Below are 23,395 nucleotides of genomic sequence, written 5' to 3'. Positions count from 1 at the left end.
TTCACTTTAATGGTATCCTTTGAACAAAAAGTTTTTAATTCTGATGAATTTACCTATTTTTTCTTTTGTTGCTTGTGCTGTTGGTATCATGTCTAAGAAGATATTGCCTAATTACAAAGATTTACTCCTACATTTTCTTTTAAGAGTGTTATAGTTTTAGCTCTTGCATTTAAGTCTGGTCCATTTTGAGTTAATTTTTGTATATAATGTGAGGAAGTAGTTCCACTTCATTCTTTTTCATGCAGAGATCTAGTTTTCCCAGTACTATTTCTAGAAAAGACTATTATTTCCCCACTGAATGGTCTTGGTACCCTTGTTGAAAATCGACTTACCACAAATGTAAGGGTATATTTTTATGCTCTCAACTCTATTCCATTTATACATGCCTATCTTTATGACAGTACCACACTGTCTTGATTACTGTAGCTACATAGTAAGTTTTGAAATCAAGGAGTATGAGTTCTCCAATTTTGTTCTTTTTCAAGACTGTTTTTTTGCCTTTAGGAGGATTTTGCATTTCCAGGTGAATTTTATGATCACCTTGTCAGTTTCTCCCAAAAAGACACCTGAGATTTTGAGGGTGATTGCGATGAATATATAGATCAATTTGGGTAGTACTGCTCTGTTAATAAGACATAAACAAAATACATTTATACTGTATTTTATATTTACCTATGTAGTTACCTTTATCGGTGCTCTTTTTCTTTGTGTGGATCTGAATTCACTTATAGTATCCCTTCATTTCAGCCCGCAGGACTCCATTTATTATGTCTTACAGGGCAGATTTGCTAGCATTGGATTCTGTTTTTGTTTATGTGATTGTCTTAATTTCCCCTTTCTTTTTGAAGGATAGTTTTACTAGATATAGAATTATTGAATATATCATCCTACTGCCTTCTGGACTCCATGATTTTTTATGACAAGTCAGCTGTTAATCTTATTGAGGTTCCCTAGTATATCATGAATTGTTTTTCTCTTTCTGCTTTCAAGTTTCTCTCTTTGTTGTTGGCTTTTAGCAGTTTGTCCATGCTGTGTCTAGGTGTGGCTCTCTTTGAGTTTACCCTGTTTGGAGTTAACGGAGCTTCTTGGATACACAGACTAATGTTTTTCATAAAGTTGTGGAATACTTCTGCCAGCACTTCTTCAGATATTCCTTCCGCACCTTTCTCTCTCTTCTCTCCTGGAATTCCCATCATCTGTATGTTGGTATATTTGATGGTATTCTGCAAGTCTTTGAGACTCTGTTCATTTTATTTCATTCTTTTGTCTTTCTGCTTTTCAAATCAGATCATCTCAATTGACATATCTTTAAGTTATGATTCTTTCTTCTGTAAGCTCAAATCTACTGTTGATCCTCTATAGTGAAATTTTCATTTGAGTTATTGTATTTCAACTCCAGAATAGCTATTTGGTTCTTCAAAAAAAAAAAAAAATCCTATCGCTTTATTGATATTCTCTATTTGGTGAGAAACTGGTCTCATATATTCCTGTAGATCTTCAGACACAGTTTGAACTTTTTCAAGGTATTTGTAATAGCTGACTTAATAAGCTTACTGATCTAGTTAGTCAAGTAAATGTCTCTGCTTCCTCAGGGGCAGTGTGTATTGATTGCTTTATTCCCAATAATATGGGCCATACTTTCCTGTTTCTTCGTATGTCTCAGACTTTTTATTGAAAACTGGCCATTTTAATAAAATAATGTGGCAGCTCTGCAAATTAGATCCCATCCCAACCCCCAGATTTGTTTTTCTTGCTGTTTTTGTTTTGTTCTTTAGTGACTTCCCTAAACTAATTCTGTAAAGTCTATATTCTTTGCTGTTGTGTGCCCCTGAAGTCTCTGCTCGGTTAGCTTAGTGGTCAGCTAGGAGACAGAAGTTTCCCTTCCTTAAATGCCTTGAACCAGTCAGTCTCTGAGCCTCTGCAGGGGGCTCTGTACGCGTGTGTCTTCGGGCATGCCTTCAGTGCTCAGCAGGCAGTCTACAGTTCTGCTCTAGCTTTCATTCTTGTCTATGCAGAGCCTCAAGTTCATCCAGAGTTGACAGATTAAATCCTTTTTAAATCTTCCCTGGGCATGTGTATAATCTTGCATGTGTGTGGCCTTCTCGATTCCCAGAAATATATTGGAGCTTTTCAGAACCCCCGGTGGACATCTCATTCCTTAGATTTTCCTTTTAAGCTTTTTGCTAGCCTCTGATTTTCCTGTTAAGTTTTCGCTTAGCCTCTTGTTTGCTCCATTTCTGCCTTGGGCAGCTGCGATGTTAAGTAACCGCCACTGATTATTTTCAATGGATGCTCCGTGGATAGGGTTTCTCCCTTAGTGAGCTCTGACTAAAGTCCAATAAAGACAAGCCCTAAGAAAGAGGTTTTTTGAGAGTGCTGCTGCACAGGTCAACTACTGACATTTACTGGGGATGGGACTTTTAGGGTGCTCCAAATTCATTCTTTTTCCTCCAGCGGTTGAGAGGCTGCTGTTTATCAAAGGCTATGGCAGAGCTGGGGAGAGAGGGTGGAAGTAGGGAAAGTTAAAATGTTACAAAGCATGCTGTTGTTGACTTAAAAAAATATATATGGACAACGTGAGAGCTGCGAGGTAAGTTTTATTTGGGGCAAAATGAGGACTGCAGCCCCGGGAGACAGCGTTTTCAGATAGCTCTGAGAAGCTGCTCTGAGGAGGTGAGCGGGGAGGGGGGCGGCGGGGTGGGGGGAGCCAGGTTATATAGGAGTTCTGTAACAAAGGGCAGGTACTCTGAACATCAAAAGATTATTGTTAAGTAAAGAAAACCAGATATCTCAAGTTAAAGCATTTATCGCTTTTCTATACATGGGAAGATGCAAGAGTCTTGGCTCACTGAAATCATTCCTTTGATGTGCACCTCAGCTCTCCGGCATCAGCATCCTGTGTTTTCACATCCTGAGTTTCCTCAGGGCTCACCGCAGGGAGTGGCTGCAGTCTGATGGCTGCTAGAAGGCAGGTACTCTTTTCAGCCCTGAGTTTCCTCGGCTCACGGTGGAGGGCTGCGATCCTTGATGACTGTGACATCCTCTGTTTATTGATATAGCAGGAAAATATTTCATTTCTCACGGTTGTTACTGAGATTCAGCCATTTTTTTCTTGAATAGATGCTCCTCAAATTGACTCAGTCCTTTGATTGATTTTCAGAGTTCTGAACAAGTTGATTTGGCATTCTTGCCATTCTTCTTGTTACTTTCATGGAGAAACAGATTTTGCAGAGGTCCTTATTCTGTTATTCCAAAAGTACATCCCTCTGTAACATGTTTTTTGGACTTGATCATGAAAATTTGTCTTTCATTTATATAAAAATCTGCCTTATCTTTTTTAAGGAATGTGAAGAAAGAAATTTTGTAGCACTCCTGAATAATTGGGATTTTTCTAATTTTTTGCCTTTGCAAACAAAATGACAACGCTCTGGAGAGGTACATCTTTAGGTACGGTTGGCTATTTCTGTAAGATAAATTTATATACATGGAACTGCTATGTTTAATGGTATGTACATTTTAAATTTAGATGATTACAAATTGCTTCCTCCTAGGATTTTAAAAGACATATATGTGTGTAATATATATTTATATATGTGTAAATGTAATATGATGTATGATATCTTTATCTACTTACTTATTTGGTTAATCTGATGGAAGGAAGACTTCATTATGTTAGCTTGAAGTTTCTTGATAACTAGTGAGGCTGAATACTTTTTTTTTTTTTTTTTTTTTTTTTGCGGTACACAGGCCTCTCATTGTTGTGGCCTCTCCCGTTGCGGAGCACAGGCTCTGGACGCGCAGGCTCAGCGGCCATGGCTCACGGGCCCAGCCGCTCCGCGGCACACGGGATCCTCCTGGACGGGGGCACGAACCCGTGTCCCCTGCATCGGCAGGCGGACTCTCAACCGCTGCACCACCAGGGAAGCCCTGAATATCTTTTTAAACAATATCTCGTAACATAATAATATGGGCCATCTGAAGATCCTCTGTGAATTGTCTCTGTTAATTTCATTTAAAAAAACTGATTTAGGGGAGTTCCTCCTCAATTCTAGAACGTAGCCCTTTGTACATATGTCTGTGTATGTCTACATTTACCTTTATGGCTTCTGTTTTTAGGGTCCTACTTAGGAAGGCATTTCTTACCCAAGATGATAAACTGAAAAACAACTTAAGTGTTGATTATAAACCTAGGTTTTTCTTTTTCCTTTTATGAACATTTTCTCCTTGCTCCTTCAAACTCTACTCCTTAAGAAGCTTTTATTGCCTTGGGGTGGCGGAAGATAAAGCTAAAACAAGAGGAATGTTTGCTCAGTTTTGAGTTTCAATTTACTTTTAAAAGTACACAGAAAAAAAGAAATCTAAGAAGCCAAAGCATTTTGATTCATGAGAACATGGTTTTCTTCACAAAATGAAATGAAAAAACTTCCGTCTTTTTCTGAGTTTATACAACTGAATTTATCTGTCCCTTCAAAATCTGGATCATTCACCTATAACTCTGGTGCTGGTGACTTTTGAAAGGTACGACTATAGCGGCTCTTTGGATTTTTTTCTATGTTAATTCCTCTATTAAAGTTTCCTACTTTTTCTTGGGTCAATTTTGATCATTCATGCCTTTCCCCCAAAAGCCATATTATATGGCAGGTGGAATAATGCCTATGCCCTTAATCTCTAGAGCCTATGAATATGCTACTTTATGTGGTGAAAGAGACTTTGTAGGTGTGATTTAAAGAACCTTAAGATGGGAAGAGTATCCTGGGTGATCATGGTGGGTTAGTGTGAACCCACTAGAGTCCTTACAGTGAAACAGGAAAGTAGAAGAAGGAGTCAGAGCTGTGACTAAAGAAAAAAAGGCAGGGCTTCCCTGGTGGCGCAGTGGTTGAGAGTCCGCCTGCCGATGCAGGGGACACGGGTTCGTGCCCCGGTCTGGGAAGATCCCACATGCCGCGGAGCGGCTGGGCCCATGAGCCATGGCCACTGAGCCTGCGCGTCTGGAAGCTGTGCTCCGCAACGGGAGAGGCGGCAACAGTGAGAGGCCCACGTATCGGGAAAAAAAAAAAAAAGAAAGAAAATGAAAAAGAAGGCAGCTGAAGCAGGAGAGGGAGCTGACCTGGTGGTGTTGGCTTTGAACGTGGAGGCAGGGACGTGAGTCAGTGTGGATCCTCTAGAGCTGGCAATGGCCCTCAGATGACGGCCAGTGAAGACATGGGGACCTCGGTTCTACAGTCACAAGGAAGTGAATTCTGCCAACAGCACAGATGATTCTCCCCTAGAGCCTCCTGATACCTTGGTTTTAGCTTGCTGAGACCTCAATCAGACTTTCGATTCACAGAACTGTTACAATAGTGGGAAATGCTCATTATTATTTCTTAAGTATTTCAGAAGTATTTCTCTACTTATGATCTCTAGACTCTTGAACATTTGACATTATAGTTCAGATTCTGAGTTAATCTAAAATTCCAGGTAGAATCATTTGAATTTTATTATACTGCTGGAAAAAGTTAGAATTCTGTGGACTATAACAACTTTTGCCCCCATCTTTCTTCCAAAATGGAAAAAAAAATAACATATATTTCAAGCACTCCAAGGTCCTGTGTGGCTAGCGGACACCACACTGGACAGGACAGGTATAAACCACTTAACAGTCTAAATTTCCAAATGTTTTTCACAACACGCAGGCTGTTACGTAAAGTAACCATCATAACAAACTAAGCTAATGACATATCTAGGAGAGATCTTTCGAATACCTGCTTTAATAAATTAGCTCATCAGTTATTTACTGGGTGAGATTTAGTATCCAGTTATCCAATCCAGAAAGAACTTAAAAGTGTCTTGTTCTCCCTAAGTTTCTTTTGTAGCTATTATTCTCCTGGGCAAACTTCCTTTGCAGAGATAGCACTAAGCCGGTTCTTATCAGAATTTACCTCTGAATGATCAAATTCCAAATTGGTGGTAGTATTATACAGTACTACTTGGCCTGTATCTCGTATAAAAATCCTGTACAAAATACATTTCCCCTCAATTACAGAAATTAGCTAACATTTTTGTGCCCTTTGGGACCGTAGACATTTAGACCTTAAGAAGACAGAGTCACCAGCACGTGAGACAGAAGAAAGGACTGTCAGACTTCCCACCCTTTCCAGGCCCGAGACATTCCATCACCCTGGCCTCACCTGGACAGCTCCCAAGCTGAGGAGTCAGGACTCTCAACACGCCTGTAGCCCATAAACTGCACAGTAGCCCTGATACTCTTGTAAACCTTTGAAAGTTTTTAACTGACAGGAACAACATTAACCATTTCTTGTGTTGCACCAAAACCCGATGCTCATTCCTAGAGGAGCCTGCGGAGCCTTGCCGAGATCCCCACTTCGGGACAGAGGCACTTGTTCTCCCAGACGCGGGAAGTGTGGGCTGTCGCTGGCTCTCACGGCTTCCTCTCTGGAAACAGCCCCAGCTGAGGAGAGCTGCTTTGCCCAAGATCATGCCCCTTCCCCGGGGAACAGCTCCAATCCAGTGACTGGTTTGGGTAGACAGAGGACAAAGGCTGGCCCCCTTGTCTCAAAACAGACAACTGAGGGCAACACTGCTTCTTTGACTCCCCACATATTGACCCTGAGGGCACTCCCCCAAAAGCTTCCTACCCCAATTCTCCAAAGTCCTGACCCAAGACAACTATTTACGATTATATGGTGAGGCACTCTTGAATATACTAAATACAGACCTATTCTCAAGCCACCTCAGGCATGCCCAGTCTTCCTTTCATAACCAAACATCGGGGAACAAGCCCAATGCAGACTGATCTGAGGAAATATCTCTGGAAACTCTGCCCAGCGCTGAGGATGGGGGGATGACCACAGGAGCTCGTCAGAAGCTCCTAAAACTGCAGCACAAGGGAAACACAGACTTGTACCTGCACTGACTGACCTACAACCCCAGGTGGTCAAAGCAAACACTGAAGTATGAACAGCGGGACTCTGGAAGCACAAAAGAGGGACCATCCAATCCTGTCGCAGGCCATCAGAGTTGTGAGCGACATCTTGAAATCTGAGGAGTGGGCAGTGGTGGGGGTCATGGCTCAGGGAAGGTCATTTGGGGGCAGAAAACATAGTATTTACGAGGCAGTTAGACGCCTGGGAACATCGAGCTCAGACAAAGCCTGATTAATCCTTCAGCGCTTCCTGCCATCCATATGGAATTGAAAATGACACCGATACCAGTGTAAACAAAATAGGATTAAGTTCAACAGAGTGCTTCTGTTTCATTTGATGATTACATCAATGGTTTTCTCGGGGGTGGGCTGGAGTGGGGAGGAGGGAATCAAATTCTTTCTAAAAGTGGCCTGTACCGCACATGTGAGCTGCTTTCTCTCTTGGTCATCCAGCTCTGGGGGAGGGAGGCAAGAGGGAAGGTGCGGCTCTAAAAATAGGGCCAGCTAGACCAAGAAGAGCAGCTTGTTCTCACGTGAAGGGGTTTGGCCTTTCTCTTGTCAGTAGCGATGGGAGTTATTACAGATGTTAAGCAGGAAAGTAGCCTGAGTTTTACAGGAGCTTGGCTGAACGAGGCATGCCCTGCACTGGCCCATGCAAGAGATTATAAGGCTTCAACTAAAGCAGGGGTGATAGATTTGAGAGACACTTGCAAAGCACAATTCCTCAAAGGAGTACCTGCTGAGTCAGCACCTGCGCTGGAGTCTGAGCTCAGCTGGTATCTAGCTGTGTGGCCTTGAAAGCGTCACTGACCCTCCACAGGCCCAGTTCTCATCCACAAGGGAGGCATCCACTTCACGTGCGCTGTGTGTCCTAGGTGGGTCGCGTGTGTAAAGGGCTCAGCGTGGCTCCCGGCATCTGCTACGCGCTGCGCAGACCCAGACCATTAACCAGCACGCTGGGCACTTCCAAATCTAGAGCAGGTGGGTTCACAGGCAGTCCTGTGGTCACAGACCTGCCAGGGCTCTCCTGCTGGCCTGTCCTTCCACTGGCTGCACTGCCCGGTGACCACCCGCAGACCTGGGCTAATTGGCTCTGAGCCCAGGACCACCATGTACGCCACGCCCGGGAGCGCCTGCGGGTTCGGATGCACGCCCTGGTGCGAGCTGCATCTGCGCAGGACGGGAACGTACCTTTTTCTAACATGCACAAAGGGACTCCTTGGACTAGCTATGGCCGTGTCTGGGTATATTAAATCTTTCCTTCACTCTGTCCTTCTCTGAAAGATTCAATAAAACTTCTGGGTCCCCTGTGCTACGTGTCAATGGAGGTTATCTGTTAAGCGCCTGAGTGGACTGAATGAGCTTCACAGGCATCAGTGGGGACCCTGACCACAGAGTGGCTGGGAGAGAGGAAAGGAGGAAGGGGAAGAATATTTATTAAGTTCCTACGATGCCTCATGACTTTTCATGACTTTTCTCTCATTAAACTCAGTGGGAAGCAAGAACAGGGGTTGGGCTGTATTCCTAAATAGTCGGGCAGAACCCCCATAAACCTGAGACCAGCTGGGGGATTTGGACACAGGACGGCCAAAGGCAAAACGTTCAGGAGGCTAGGAAGTCTGGGGGTCGCTGGTGGGAGGCCTGGCTCAGACAAGCGGGAAGGGCAAAGCCTTTGGGAAGCCCGGTGCTGTGGCCACAGGAAGGGGGTCGCCTTGACGTCATTCAGTGACCCGGAAAAGACAGGACGAAGCTGGGCCCCGCCTGGTGACATTTTGGTACCTCACAGACCTGAGTGACAGACAGCAAGAGGGCTCAGGTCTACTCATTAGAAACATACATCTTGGTGCCACAAGAGGGGAAAGGAAGCAGGCCGTACCTGCAGCCCCTGAAACAGACCTGGTTCTAGCCTGGCCAGAGAGGTCAAGCTTTATTGCGTCCAGGGCTGGTGTGCAAACATGGAGTTTCAGATTGTCAGAAGTCATTGTTAAGCAAAGAAAAGACAGAGGTGTTAAGTAGGTTCATCTATTTGATTCTGGAAACCAAAGAGGTACCTGAGGAAAACACATAATGACGCCACCACCAGGACCTGCCCCCCCCCCCCCCCCACACCCGTCATGCCCTCGAGCCCTTACTATGCGACAGGTAACTGCCCTTGAAGCAGCTGCTCTTTCTCTGTCTTTACAGGCGAGCGGTGAAGTGGCCTCGCTGGGTCATCCAGCAAGGCAGTGACGGAAGCAGGACCCTAACCCAGGCCCGACTCCAGAGCCCGGGCTGGGCAAAGATGCGCCACCATCCTGCTCCCCTACAAAGGGCTGCAGTAAATGTGACTTCCAATGAAAGAAAAGTAGAATGAGGTCTTTGGATATGAAAGGGCAAATTCTGACCTTGTTCTCAATCCAAAAACAACTCATTTATTCAATGTTTTTTCCAGTAAGTGTTCCAAAAAGAGGCGTTGTCTAGCTAATTGATGCGTCCCCAAATTTGTTTTCCATGTTCTGTATTTCTCTGCAATTGTTCAGAACATAATGGAACTACCTGTTCTGCTTCAGGACTATCGTGTCTCAACAACACCCAGAGGGACCGGTACCGGGTCATCTACCAGGATAACCTTTTGGCTCTGCAGTCTCCTCCCTCACCCTTGTGGGCAGCAGCAGCTCTCTGTCCTCTCATCACCATGTCCTGCTCGAGTTGATTTGACCTCCCTCTTCTTTGTTCTACCCATTTGCTGCTTGTCACCTGCACTGGGACTTATCTGTTAGTGTTTTCATCTTGAAGGTCCAGAGTGAAGTCATCTCCAGGCACGAGCTGTTAACACATTAATGTGACTCGCGTGTTGTTTCTCAGTTTAAAATCTTTTTTTTTTTTTCCTACAAGGCATTATAAGAAACTTAACAGTGGATACCCTTAGTGAAATGGGCTGGCAGAAAGAAGTGGGAGGAAAAAAGGGGGTTGTTTTATTTCCCATGTAATGCCTTTAATTAATTGGGGATTGTCTAATATTATATGTACTTCAGTTTTACCTTAAGAATGTCAACAGTGGTTATCTGGGCAGGGAGATTTTTGATCTTTCTCAACCTTTTTTATTTAAAAAAGCAACCTGATACATGCACCCCTATGTTCATAACGGCACAACGTACAATAGCCAAGACATGGAAACCACCTAAACGTCCATCAACAGATAAATGGATAAAGAAGATGTGGTACATATATATAATGGAGTATCTCTCAGCCATAAAAAAGAACGAAATAGTGCCATTTGCAGCAACATGGATGGACGTAGAGAGATTACTATACTAAGCAAAGTAAGTCAGAAAGAGAAAGACAAATACCATATGATTATCACTTATATGTGGAATCTAAAATATGACACAAATGAAGTTACCTAAGAAACAGAAACAGACTCACAGACATAGAGAACAGACTTGTGGTTGCCAAGGTGTGGGGAGGGGAGGGGAGGGATGGACTGGGCGTGTGGGATTAGCAGATGGATAAACGCAAGGTCCTACTGTATAGCACAGGGAACTAAATATATTCAATATCCTGTAATAAACCATAATGGAAAAGAAAAAAAAACAACCTGATAAATGTTATATAATGATATCTATACATTCACGTTAGTAACATAAATACATATACACGAATACAAATTTTAACACTGCCTATGGCAATAACTTAAGAAATCTAAATTTCTTTCCTAAGGGTCCATTATATGATAATACTTATATACTTCTGTTGTTGGAAATTCTAAATTCTCTTTGGAAGTAATGTCTGTGTATATGCATGTGTCTATCTCCCCATATTTTAAAGTTTTTTAGTTTATGAATTAATAATTCCTAAGTATCTCTCGAAAAAAGTTCCTGGGGGTAGATGTGCCATTTCCAAAAATAATTTTGAAGAAACCCTTTGAGTTGCCCAAAGTGAACTGTCCTGTGGCACATTTTTTTATGATTGCAACCTACACTGAGCAATATAAAATGGAACTTTCCAACAATTGTCCAAATATTATTTATTGACTGAATTATGAGATCTCACTTTATATTCAGAATTTTCTTCAAAAAATTAAAACCAGTATAATTATTGTGTGTTAAAAGGCAAAGATACAGATATGAAACCTCATGGGAAGAAAAGACTATCTACAATCAAAGAATCATCGAAAATATTGACATTTACTTAATTTCTTGAAATTTGCTCCACTGCTTTGAAAAAGATACTTGGGAAGTCTGAATGTTAGGTTTTCATTTCTCTGAAATGAAAAGTATACCTACTCTTGTGGGTTTAGCACGTCTGATGAGATTCTCCAATTTCCAGTATTACTGACCCTATCAAGCAGAGATTGTTAGAAAGTTTTTTGTTGCCACCACTGACTATTTTGGTTTACTTCTACTTCCCCTTGCTTTCTGACATTCTGCAGGAAGTGTGTTGAGGGAAACACACTGTGACTTCTCCACATCCGGGTAGGTATCATCCTACTGTCTCATCACAGACTGGAAGCTCTTTATCTGGCCTCACGTCTCATTAAGCCACTGGACTCTTCCCTGTCAGACTGATACAGTCTCTGTTGGAGCAGGGCAGGCAGGGTAATTTAGAACAGGGTATCAGAAAAGGAGCTGGTTCCTGACCATGTGGGCTTGTTGGGCCATCTAAAGCACCGGGGATGCCCTAGCAGCCTGGTGAAGCTGGAGGGAAGCCCAAGGGACTGATGAAAACAGAGCTCGGCACATAGTAGGCACTCAATGAACACTTGTTGAATAAGTGAATGAGATGATTCTACTTCTACAACACAAGTCATTTGAACAAAATGATACAACCTCCTCCTTTAAGAGTCTATTTAAAAAGCGACACTGTTCACGTGGCTCTGGTCTGCAGGAAAACATGGACTGAGCAATAGCATAAAAGCAGAAGTCAGAACAGACAAGCCAGCCTTCAGCTTTCTCTTCCCACAGGTATAAAATGATCGGGCTTCAATACCCAGAGGAATACTCTGCGGTGAACTCACTTTGGGATAACAAAACTCTGGTTAAAAAGTTGTCTGGGTGGGGGCTTCCCTGGTGGCGCAGTGGTTGAGAGTCCGCCTGCCGATGCAGGGGACACGGGTTCGTACCCTGGTCCGGGAAGATCCCACATGCCGCAGAGCGGCTGGGTCCATGAGCCATGGCCGCTGAGCCTGCGCGTCCAGAGCCTGTGCTCCGCAATGGGAGAGGCCACAGCAGTGAGAGGCCCGCGTACCGGAAAAAAAAAAAAAAAGTTGTCTGGGGGGAATTCCCTGGCAGTCCAGTGGTTAGGACTCCGTGCTTTCAATACCAAGGGCCCGAGTTGATTCCTGGTCGAGGAACTAAGATCCTGTGAGCCACGTGGCGAGGCCAAAAACGAAGTTGCCTGGGGGGGGCTCAGATTTTAATTTTAGGAAACAAATTTAAGTCCTACGAATCCTCACCGTATCAGAAGATCACTTCAATATTCATCTATGCGCAATAACTGACAAAGCTAAAGAGAAGTCATCTGGAGGTGATCTGCCTCTTCTACTGGCCATGCTACTGCACCCCTTTATTATACAGATCACTCCACAGACACCAAGAAGAGTAAATAGCAGCTTTTCACAGAATCCCTGAGCTTGAAAAGCCCTAAAGGTCAGCTGGTTCACTTAACCAGAACACAGCCAGAAACTGTACCTGTGAAACACAGAACTACATATAGAAGTAAGATCACACCCCTCTGTGACACAGTATGTTTTTTAACATGTTAAGTCAACATACCACTGATCTCCTAATCACAATATATTGTTTTCTGTTAATTTATTAAAAAGCACAGATATTATGGAGACATATCATTATTAGAACAGTATTTTAATACTAGTAGCATGACTGTACTGTGTGGGTATTTTAAATTAAGGAAGACATGATAGGAATTTCAATTAATACGGCTATCTTTTTTGTCTGATTTGAATGGAGGATTCTTAAAGTTAGTCTAGTCTTCCATTTAATACAGAATTCCTCTCTGTAGCATATTTTTTTATCTAAAAGAGCACATAATAAAAGATGAATGCAGCAACTTTAAATATTTACGTTTCTAAATTCCACAGGAGCTGCTGAATATGGATTACTATTATTCTGTTTCTTTCTTTTTTTTTTTTTTTGCGGTACGTGGGCCTCTCACTGTTGTGGCCTCTCCCATTGTGGAGCACAGGCTCCAGACGCGCAGGCTCAGCGGCCATGGCTCACGGGCCCAGCCGCTCCGCGCATGTGGGATCTTTCCGGACCGGGGCACGAACCCGTGTCCCCTGCATCGGCAGGTGGACTCTCAACCACTGCGCCACCAGGGAAGCCCCCTGTATTTCTTAAATAAACTTCTTCTAGATTTTGAACACACGGTTATGATATTTAACTATTACCTTTTTATTTTAAATCATTACCAATGACTCTACATAGAGATTTGTCACACTGAACTTTAATTCTGTTAATACGATTCATAGTATGAAGCCTGTACTTAAAAATGTATTTCAGAATCAAGTTGTAATTCTTTTAGCTAAAATATAGTAAGTACCTATGGCTAATACATACAATAATATGTATACACACAGCATCTAAAATGTCTTAACCTCAGAACTAATTTGTCAAATCTTGTCACGGAGCACCTATGCACAACTGAAAGAACATCTCAGCGTGAGCTGCCAAAGAAAATGTGGTGGTAAAATAATAACAAAATCTCGAGTGACCATATTTCGGCAAGGAAAGAAGCTGGTGCAAACCTGATAAAAACCCCACAGCTTAACGGGATTTGGCATCAGCATCAGCACGATATGACATGAGAGGGGACTTTTGTTCTTAACAACAGTGCCACTCAGTGGCTGAACAATGGAGTGAACTGATAAACAGCATGAATGGAAGGTGGGCAAAAAGGAAAATGGAGTTTGGGAAGAGGCAATGATAGTACTGCAGGCAAAGAGATACTGCATTGCCATGGTAACTGTACCTGGGAGGTCAGTTAGGGTCTGGGCAGGAACAGAAACCTGAGCATCGCTTCCTGTAACTACATCGCCTGGATTTCATAAGAAAAAATAATTAGATGTCATAAAGAAGAAAAGAAAATCAATTTTTCTTTCATATTTAATGCTGGAATACTTTACTTATCAACCTAATTACTAAAAGTACAGTGAAACAGAAAATACAACACAATCTTAGAAAAATATAAAATATTTTTTAAAGAAACTGATTTTTAAAAAGTGTTTCCTAAAAAGCTTTTGTGCCTGTTTTTCTTAAGGAAAAAAAACAAGTTTCTATTAGTCTAAAGTACAGGGAACTTTAGCCATCAAAAGACTTGGCCGAGCAGATTTCATTATGCTATAAATAACAGCATGATTTTATATTTTCTTATTTTTCTAAAAAAATTCTTTATCCAAAAGTAAGTTATATGCCTTTATTAAGAAGTCAACATTCTTCTGAAATTGATTTCCTCCTGCAACAGACAAAATTTATTTTTAACTAAACTTGAAACCAATTTCTTCAGTGATAAGATAAAGACCTAAACAAGTTCTAATTTCATATTAAGTATTGAAAAGATTTCATAAGTTACCACATGCACTTATAAATGTCAACATGTAAAAATAAATCTGTGAACTGCATACCCTTTAAACTTGATATACTTATTATAGGCGAGATTTCATTTACAAATTGGACCTGCAGTAAATGCTTAAAATAAAGAAGCGTTCAAATTCAAAAAACAGAGGAAAACGGGGGGGAAAGGGAGTACGTTTAAAAAATGCAGGAAAGAAAGGAAAAGGAAGTACTGAGAAGCATTCGAGGTACACGGCCACTGAGAAGGAAGATTTTTTTGGTTCTTTGATTTCCTTCCTGGATGACAAAGTTCAACATGAAGCACAGTTGCTGTCGACAGAATCATCCCCTGGACAGATCAGCGTCTGAAGCCCCATGCTATTTTGAGATTAATGAGCTGAAAAACAAGCCTTCTTAAAAGGCACCATATTTTCTATGTATGATAATGTATGATTAACAGATTTGCTTTCCCTGTAGCTTTTACACAATAGTAAAAAAAAAAAAAATCAATTTTTGAATTATATAACAACCCTCAGTGCCTTGACCACTTGCTACCATTATGATTTACAGCACAGCCAGCTCACCTGGAAATTATTGGGTTGTAATTAGACCATTCCTATCAATTAACGGTACATGCATTTATATTCTCCTATAGCTGAAATAAAATCTATAAATAGGTACATATGCCAAACAAGTGATAAACAACTTTTCGTGGAACTTCTCAGGTCCTGAATTTTCATAATATAGTTAACTCTCTATTCACTGGTGAATGGTGTGCCTCATTTTCTGTACATCTGAAAATTTTCAATTCTATGCTTGCTACCCATTTCACTCTGCTGCTCCTGGATCACCTATTAATGTATATTTAGAGACGGAGACTAATTTTAATATTGGATGTCACCAGGAAAATGATGGAGGATCACCTGTGCTCCCTCCCTCCTTCAGGACCCCGGCCCCAACAGAGATGCCAACAGCAGAAGGCATTTCAAGTGACACATACATGAATGTTGGCTTCTCCGTAGAACTCTTCCCCTATACAAGCACAGGTAATCGGGAGTTAACTAACCTATGAAAGCCATAAGGATATCCAGCTGCGTAAACAACCACTTTTCAAAACAACTTTAAAATTTTCCAGCGGAGTACACTAAAAAGGCACCAAGTAGATGACTCTGTTCTGAGACAGTCAGAAGCCCTATTCCAACACATGCCTTCCGAAAGGGTAAACACTGTGCTCACTCATTCCCGGGCCAGGTGACACACCTGCAGATTTGTCAGTGTCACAGCACAGCAGGACACTTGTGGGAAACACCAGCATAAGCAACTGATGTTGGTATTTTTTTTTTTTTACATCTTTACTGGAGTATAATTGCTTTACAATGGTGTGTTAATTTCTGCTTTATAACAAAGTGAATCAGTTATACATACACATATGTTCCCATATCTCTTCCCTCTTGCGTCTCCCTCCCTCCCACCCTCCCTATCCCACCCCTCTAGGTGGTCACAAAGCACAGAGCTGATCGCCCTGTGCCATGCGGCTGCTTCCCACTAGCTATCTATTTTACGTTTGGTAGTGTATATATGTCCATGCATGTTGGTATCTTTTACCAAAGGAACCGCAGATTTTTGGAGCTGGGAGGCTCCCCAGGGATCAGCCCAAACCTCTTATTTCTGGGTGAGGAAAAGGGTCTGAAAGCTTCAGCATTCTGCCCGTGGTTCACTGGAGAGTGAATGAAGGAAGGGGATCAACCTACCCTCGCTTCTACTGGTATAAACCTTTCTCCTTCCTTTTACTCCATTTTATTCAAAACTTCATGCAGGGAGGGGCATTAGCAGGACGATATACCTTTAATATGAAGGTAGACAAGCTTTTTGTAGGTTGACACGACAAGAACAAACCAGAAATAAAAAGGAGAGTTGCCAAACAAGACCACTTTTGTTGAGCGCAGGGATCAGTTACAAAATGCCCCAGTGATGCTCATGTTCCAAATACTTTGCTTAAGTGCTCTGTTGTTTCCTTGTAACTGGAGACTCAGTTTTCATCAATTGTTCCATCCTCATGCACTTCCTTTCTCACTTACTGTGATATTAATACTTGACATTTCCTTAGAGACACAACTTTATATTTCTATAGTCATTTGGCTTGGTTCCTCAGAAAATTTAACGGCATTAAGAGATTCTCTGACTCATTTGCTGCCATCAGTTAGAACTACTACTGACTACAGCTTGTTATCAAAGCAATATTGAAATCATATTTGTTTAGAACAGTAAAACAGTACAATTAAGAAATATATAAAATAACATTCATTTCCATCCTGGAAGTGGGCATGTCTCCTGGCATTAAAATGCATTTACAATATGTTAATGATCTGAAGTCTCCTATTCTTTAAATCATGTGTGATAGCTCTACATTAAAAAGAGAAGAATGTAATTTGAAAAGAGATATTCGTATGTAAGGTAAATGGAATATTCTAATAGAAATTAAATACTAAATATATAAAGTCTAATACTTCATATAGGCAATGATAGATAATATGATGAAACTAATAGAAGAACACACACTTATTATTGAAAAACTCATTATTTTCTATCATTGGAGAAGAGTCCATTTAACTTAAGTTCTGACCAGTTTAAATGCCAATAATTTAACTTTTAAAATAATTTTGGATGCAATCTTCTTAAACAGAGTATATGGAACATGGTTTAAGGTCTTCTTACTGATTCAATATTACTATTGTTATTGTCAACACCTGTTACTGAACTTGGCTATGATCCAGGGACACCTTTAAGACACAGATGAGGCAGGGGTCAGGAGGGTATTTGCTCTGACACTAACTGGCCACAGACACTATGCTTTGTGAGGCCTTAGGATTGATTTTTGTAGATTTTCTGCCATCGTGTTACTATTTCTTGCTTCCGTAGTATAGACAGCAGAGTCCCATCACTAAAAATAAATGTGGCTGTTTCTAATCGGCTATGAGTAGCGGTACTTAATTCATATGTCTTTGGAAATAAGTAGAAAATAAGAGAAAAAGGTTATGAGTAAGAACCTGAAGGGCTCCCTTATGAACAAAACACCTGAGGCAGGTGAAGCGCTGGAAAGGCCCTGAAATGGAAAGGAGCGTACCTGAGTCCCAGCAGCAGGAGAGCCGCTGACGGCACTCCCAGCAGCAGTGCACACTCGTCAACTGAGTGATCCGGCTCTAACGTTCTCTGGTTCTCTCAGTGCAGGGACTCAGACACTAGCTCTGCTGCCTGAGATATTCTGTTTGGCCTCTTCCCCGCTTTGGGCTCTAGTTTGTATTCCTTGGAGGTAAAGCAGGTGGAACAGGAACTGCAAGCCTGGTGACCCGCTTCCTCCAAACCAACTGCACGGACAAATGCTGTGACTAGCAGAGCCCAGGGTACCAGACCTTCCCATCTCAGATGCTCTTCTAGCCAGAAGCATCACTATACAAAGCTAGCAGAGATCTCGGTCAACTGACGTCAAGTTCCGTGCTGTGACAGTTCACGCCATACTCTGTGGGCATCACCAGGACGCAAATGCAAGTATACTAAGGTACAGATGTTAAAACAAGTACTTTAACAAATTACCTCATAAAACGTTCTTAAGAACAATATAGTATCTGATATTGCCATTTAAAAAGGACCTACTATAACAGATTTTAAAAAATTAAGTCTTGCACTAATTTCTCTTTCTAGGACGGTGATTCCTCATAGACAGGTGAGGAAATCCCAGGCTACCTTGGGAGTGTTTCCTCTAGATTAACCAGTATTTTCCCTTACCTTTGTTCAGCTGCACTGGCATGCTTTCCGATTTCATCAGCCTCTGCTGCTGCTGCAGAGGATGCTTGGGGGCCTCTGCTAGGGTCCTGGTGGGAACCACAGCCGGGGAGGAGGTACCGCCACTGCTTCCCGGTACTGGGCCATCCGCACCGCCCGGGGCCGCTGCCGGAGAAATCAACTTTCTTCCAAAATTCATCAGGCTAGTAGAGACCTTATTTATATTCAGGGGAGCACCTTTGGCACTAGTCCTGTAAAAAAACAAATTAGGTGGAGAGACATTGTTTAAATTAGAGGACAACTCTATTTCACATGCTCTGTTGATATAAAAACATACCTTACCTGCTTTGGAAAAGGTCTAGATCAGCTACATGAAGTGAGGCGTGATAATTTCAAAGTGACCACAGAATAAGAAAACAACAAGATTCTTAAAGATGTGGCTTATGGAAAATAGTCTTTTTACTTTCCATTCATTCATTCATTCAACAAACAGGGCCCATTATAGCCAACACTGCAACTGTCCAAAACAGACATAGTTTCCCTCCTGGAGATTCTAGAAAATACATTCATCACATAATCACATAAACAGATGTATGACTAAAACCTGTGATGAGGACTCTGAAGGAGAGGTACAGGGCTGGGCGAGTCTGGGGTAACCCACAGAAGGGGGCACCTGGGAAGCCAGGCTGAGAATAGATTTCCCACAAACTCTGGCCTGTGGGAACAAGGCCATATTTAATCTGACTTTGAAAAATAAATGTGTCTGAGAGCCATGAAGTCAGTTCATAGAAGTACATCAAGGGCTCTGGTCCACGAGAATTGAGCCCACCCTCACCCCACACTACCGCCCCCGCGTTCCGTATCCTCCTTCCCCACGTCCCTGCTTTACTTTTCCTGATGGCGCTTTGCATCATCTGACATACTACATATTTTACTTATTTGGCTATGATCTGTCCACCTCCCCCAACCCCCACTGGAATAAAAGTTTCATGGAGACAGGACTTCGGTCTCTCTGCCATGTTGCCAGTCACCTAGAACATAACAGGTGTTCTAGAAATATGTGTTAAAAGGCAGCTGCGTCTACCTGTAGTCTAAGCCTTTACACCTATTCCCATGGAGGAAGCGTCCCTTGCTCCTGGCCACGGCCTGCCTCCCCACGTGCGGGGAGATCCCATCTGCTCTGACCTTTGGAGACTGTTGCTCTTGGATCTTGCTCTCCTGCATCACCATTTCCCCCTTTCTACCGTATCTTTCCCATGAGCACACAACCGTGGTGTGTGTGTGTGTGTGTGTGTGTGCACGCAAGTGTGTCCCCCAACTTCTCCTTTGAACCCTCATTCCTTCCTGGTTACCATCCTACTTCTTTCCCTCCTCACAACACGTCTTTTCAGAAGTGTCTTAATGTGCTACTTGTGCTTCTCCAGTCCTGGTCCACTAAGGTCTGGCTGTGGCGTCCTTGCCATCGCTCTGAAACCACCCCTGGAGGTCACCAGTGACTCCGCAGAGCAAAGGTCCATCCTTACGTCGCGCCACGTCTCAGCAGCAGTCAACTCCCCTCCACTCCCCGCTCCCTCTCAGACAGGTCCTCTCTCGGAAACCAGGGTTTGCCAGCACCTGTGCTCTGTCTGGCAGATAGAGGACACCAAGTCAACATTGGCTAAAATGAATGATTACTTCCCAAATGATTCATCATCTTGAAGTATCTTAGGGCTATTACGTGAAAGACCAGTTATGATTATAAATTATTTTAGTTGTAGGAGGCTGACCATGTCAATATCAAAGTTTGCATTTTTACTGCCCAATCATTAATAGAAGCTTGTTTTCTCGCATTTAGCTTCTTTTTCATAAAAGTAGGAAACTGAAAATCAAGTTTGAGGGATCCACTTGTCATGATTTTAGTTACCTTGAATTTTGCCATCATTTCGTCCTCTCAGATCTACCTGGCAGCACTTACATGGTAATTCTCCTACTTTTTATATGACAGCTGTATCCTTGCCGTTACTAGATAGGGCGCTAAAACAGAACTGATCCAGAGTTCTGTAATAAAAAGCAAAGAACACTATGCTTCTTCCTTCCATAAAGTCTTTAATGGTCCTAGCTAATATTATGGGCTAGGTATGGGAAACTTATATTGCTTCAGAGATTGGACAAATCAAATTTAAAACCTGGAATTTGCTTTATAAAAGAAACGAGCTATTCATTTATAACGCATGAAATGTGAAAAAAAATCCTTTTTCAAATGGTTCGTTTTGCATCATTTCATCTTTAAAGAACAAAGCTACTTAATGTTCTTTGAAAAATTATTGAAAATAATGTTTCCTAATGGAGATGAGGGTATATAGTGATGATGCACCACTTATTTCCAATGTTTTATTTATTTATTTATTTATTTGCGGTACGCGGGCCTCTCAGCACTGTGGCCTCTCCCGTTGCGGAGCACAGGCTCCGGACGCACAGGCTCAGCAGCCATGGCTCACGGGCCCAGCTGCTCCGCGGCATACGGGATCTTCCCGGACCAGGGCACGAACCCATGTCCCCTGCATTGGCAGGCAGACTCTCAACCACTGCGCCACCAGGGAAGCCCTATTTCCAATTATTATACGCTTCCTAAGGAAGTAGAGACCTCTCAATGTATAGACACTACAGCTTGGCAACAGAGAAGGCGCTCAATACATATTTATTGAGAAAAAGAATGAATGACATGTAAAGAACTCATAAATTCTGGATTCAGAAGGCGCTCACCTCTGGCACTGCAGTGCACTCAGCAGCCTGCGTGCATGCCCCTTTCTCGCGAGTCGTAGTGGAAAGAAGAGTTATTAGGATACTGAAGTTCCACTGCATTTTAGTTTCGCTTGTATGCAAGTCAAGATCCATAATTCACGGATATGAAGAAGTTAGAATGTTGTTACCCTTTTTTTATAAACAAAAATGTACTAGTCAAATTCCCATATTGCCAGTTCTAAAATTCATATGTTGATAAAAGTACTAAGAAACTGCTAGAGCATTATCAAGAGACTATGGCTATGGCATCTTCATTACTCCTACAAACCACGAAAAACACACAGATCAAGCTCATGCCGAACCATTCTTCATCTGAATAGCTCTTAAAAGAGGATGAGCGCTGTTTTCCTTTTTTGAACGTTTTTTGTTTTCAACCAATTTCCCCCTCATCCACTACCCATGCTTCCAGAAGAATAAGAAGAATTTTGAAAACAACTATTGAAGGTGACTATTTTCAGGTAGAAACAATTATAACCCATGTACTTCTAGAGCAAGCATGCTAAGCATGCTGCCTGCTGTTTGTGTTTTAGGCATGACAACTTTTATGACAAAGTTAGCTAAGAGAGATCTTAAATATTAGCAGCAGCAGTCTTCGCAAGACATACTAAACATTCTGCAACAGTTATTATTGGCTGTCAAGTCACGTGTGCTAAATTAATGAAAATTAATTTAGTTGTCAAGAGATCTGATGGACAGTGAGGACCGGACTGGATTGGATTAAAGATGGCGGCAATGGGGCTTCCCTGGTGGCGCAGTGGTTGGGAGTCCGCCTGCCGATGCAGGGGACGCGGGTTCGTGCCCCGGTCCGGGAAGATCCCACATGCCGCGGAGCGGCTGGGCCCGTAAGCCATGGCTGCTGAGCCTGCGCGTCCGGAGCCTGTGCTCTGCAACGGGAGAGGCCACAACAGTGAGAGGTCCGCGTACCACAAAAAAACACAAAAAAACACAAAAAACACAACAAAACAAAACAAAACAAGATGGCGGCAATGTGTAAATAGTGTTAAAAGAAATGCTAAGAGGGCTTTGGAGTTAACAAGACATTGAACACCAAATCTAATGAGCAACTGGCTCTGTGTAATCAAAGTCTTTTGTTACTGTCGTCTACACTACATACTATTATTAAAAACAGTACCACCTAGGAGGGATTGTTTGGAAATTGTGCCAAGAACTTTCTTTTAGCACAGCCTCTTCAGTGGGTTAAATCAGCAGCAACAGAGGCATCTTCCTGAAGATCCATGAATCCTTCGAAATACCTGTACCAGAACCCAACCTGGCTTCATTGTTGGGCCCTTTTTGTACAGTTTCTGAAATTCTGAAAGTGGGTGACTCTTGCTGCCTCTTCTACCCTCTTCCTACCAACTTGATCTCTTGCAGCCTGGCTTTCTAACTCACACTCTGTTTACTGAAAGAGCTTCTAGGGTCTCCAATGCCTTCTTAATTCCCAGGATCATGAGCTGCTCTCATTCAACTTCTAAATCCTTTCTAAAGCTTAAAAAAAAAAAAAGTATCGCCTCTGTAAAAACCCTCCACAACCTTCTTTCCTTTCCTGGTAACCAAATCTTTTCACCACCCTGATTTATTTCCTTCTTACCTACAGATTTCTTTCAAGTTTGATATTAAGTATCTAGTATTTGTTTATTTCACTCCTCTTGCAATAAAATGTTGTTAGATGCTTGTTTCTATTTTTGTCAAATAATGAGTTTTCAACTCATTTTTAATTATTTTATCTATATTCCCAAAGGTTGAATGCTTGGTTCATTCATTCATTCACTTATTCATTTTCTCTTTTTCCCAATAAAAGCATGTAAAGCTGCATATTTGCATCTGATTAAAGCAATAGCATCGGGACTTCCCCGATGATAGTGGTTAAGACTCCTCGCTCCCAATGCAGGGGGCCCCTGCACGATCCCACATGCATGCCGCAACTAAGAGGTCGCATGCCACAACTAAGGAGCTGGTGAGCCACAAATAAGGAGCCTGTGAGCTGCAACTAAGGAGCCCGCCTGCCGCAACTAAGACCCAGCACAACCAAGGAAATAAATAAAATGAATAAATATTAAAAAAAAATAAAGCAATTGCATCAAAGATTTTCCCCCACATTTTCAAACAGTCGTTGATCCAATTGTTATTTAGATACATTTAAAATTTTAGACAGTTGGGTTTGTCTTAAGTATATTACTCATTTTGTTTTATTAAATAAAAATAGAAATATCAGAAGAATGGAAGTGGGGAAATATTCTGATTTTTCAAAAGGAGTGTGGAAACCAAACTGTAAAATAGACTGGTTTATACAAATATTTTTACTAATTACTTGGAAATGGTTGTGTTTATTACAAGTAGCCAGTCTGGTTCACCAAAA

The 23,395-nt window shown here is 42.1% G+C and overlaps 1 protein-coding gene across 7 annotated transcripts in view; it reads right to left on the bottom strand.

Moving 5' to 3' along the window:
• Positions 1 to 23,395, bottom strand: part of TBC1D5 (TBC1 domain family member 5) — a 532,640-nt gene that overhangs the window by 53,985 nt on the left and 455,260 nt on the right. For all 7 annotated transcript variants that reach the window (XM_079921169.1, XM_079921174.1, XM_079921170.1 and 4 more), the window contains one exon: positions 18,259 to 18,506. In XM_079921169.1, coding sequence (XP_079777295.1) covers positions 18,259 to 18,506 — 248 coding nt within the window. The remainder of the gene's footprint in view (positions 1 to 18,258; positions 18,507 to 23,395) is intronic.

This window comes from Stenella coeruleoalba, assembly GCF_951394435.1.
Source record: "Stenella coeruleoalba genome assembly, chromosome: 5".
Lineage (NCBI taxonomy): Eukaryota > Metazoa > Chordata > Mammalia > Artiodactyla > Delphinidae > Stenella > Stenella coeruleoalba.
The sequence above is the reverse complement of the archived record's forward strand: the minus strand, read 5'-3'. Positions and strand labels throughout refer to the sequence as shown.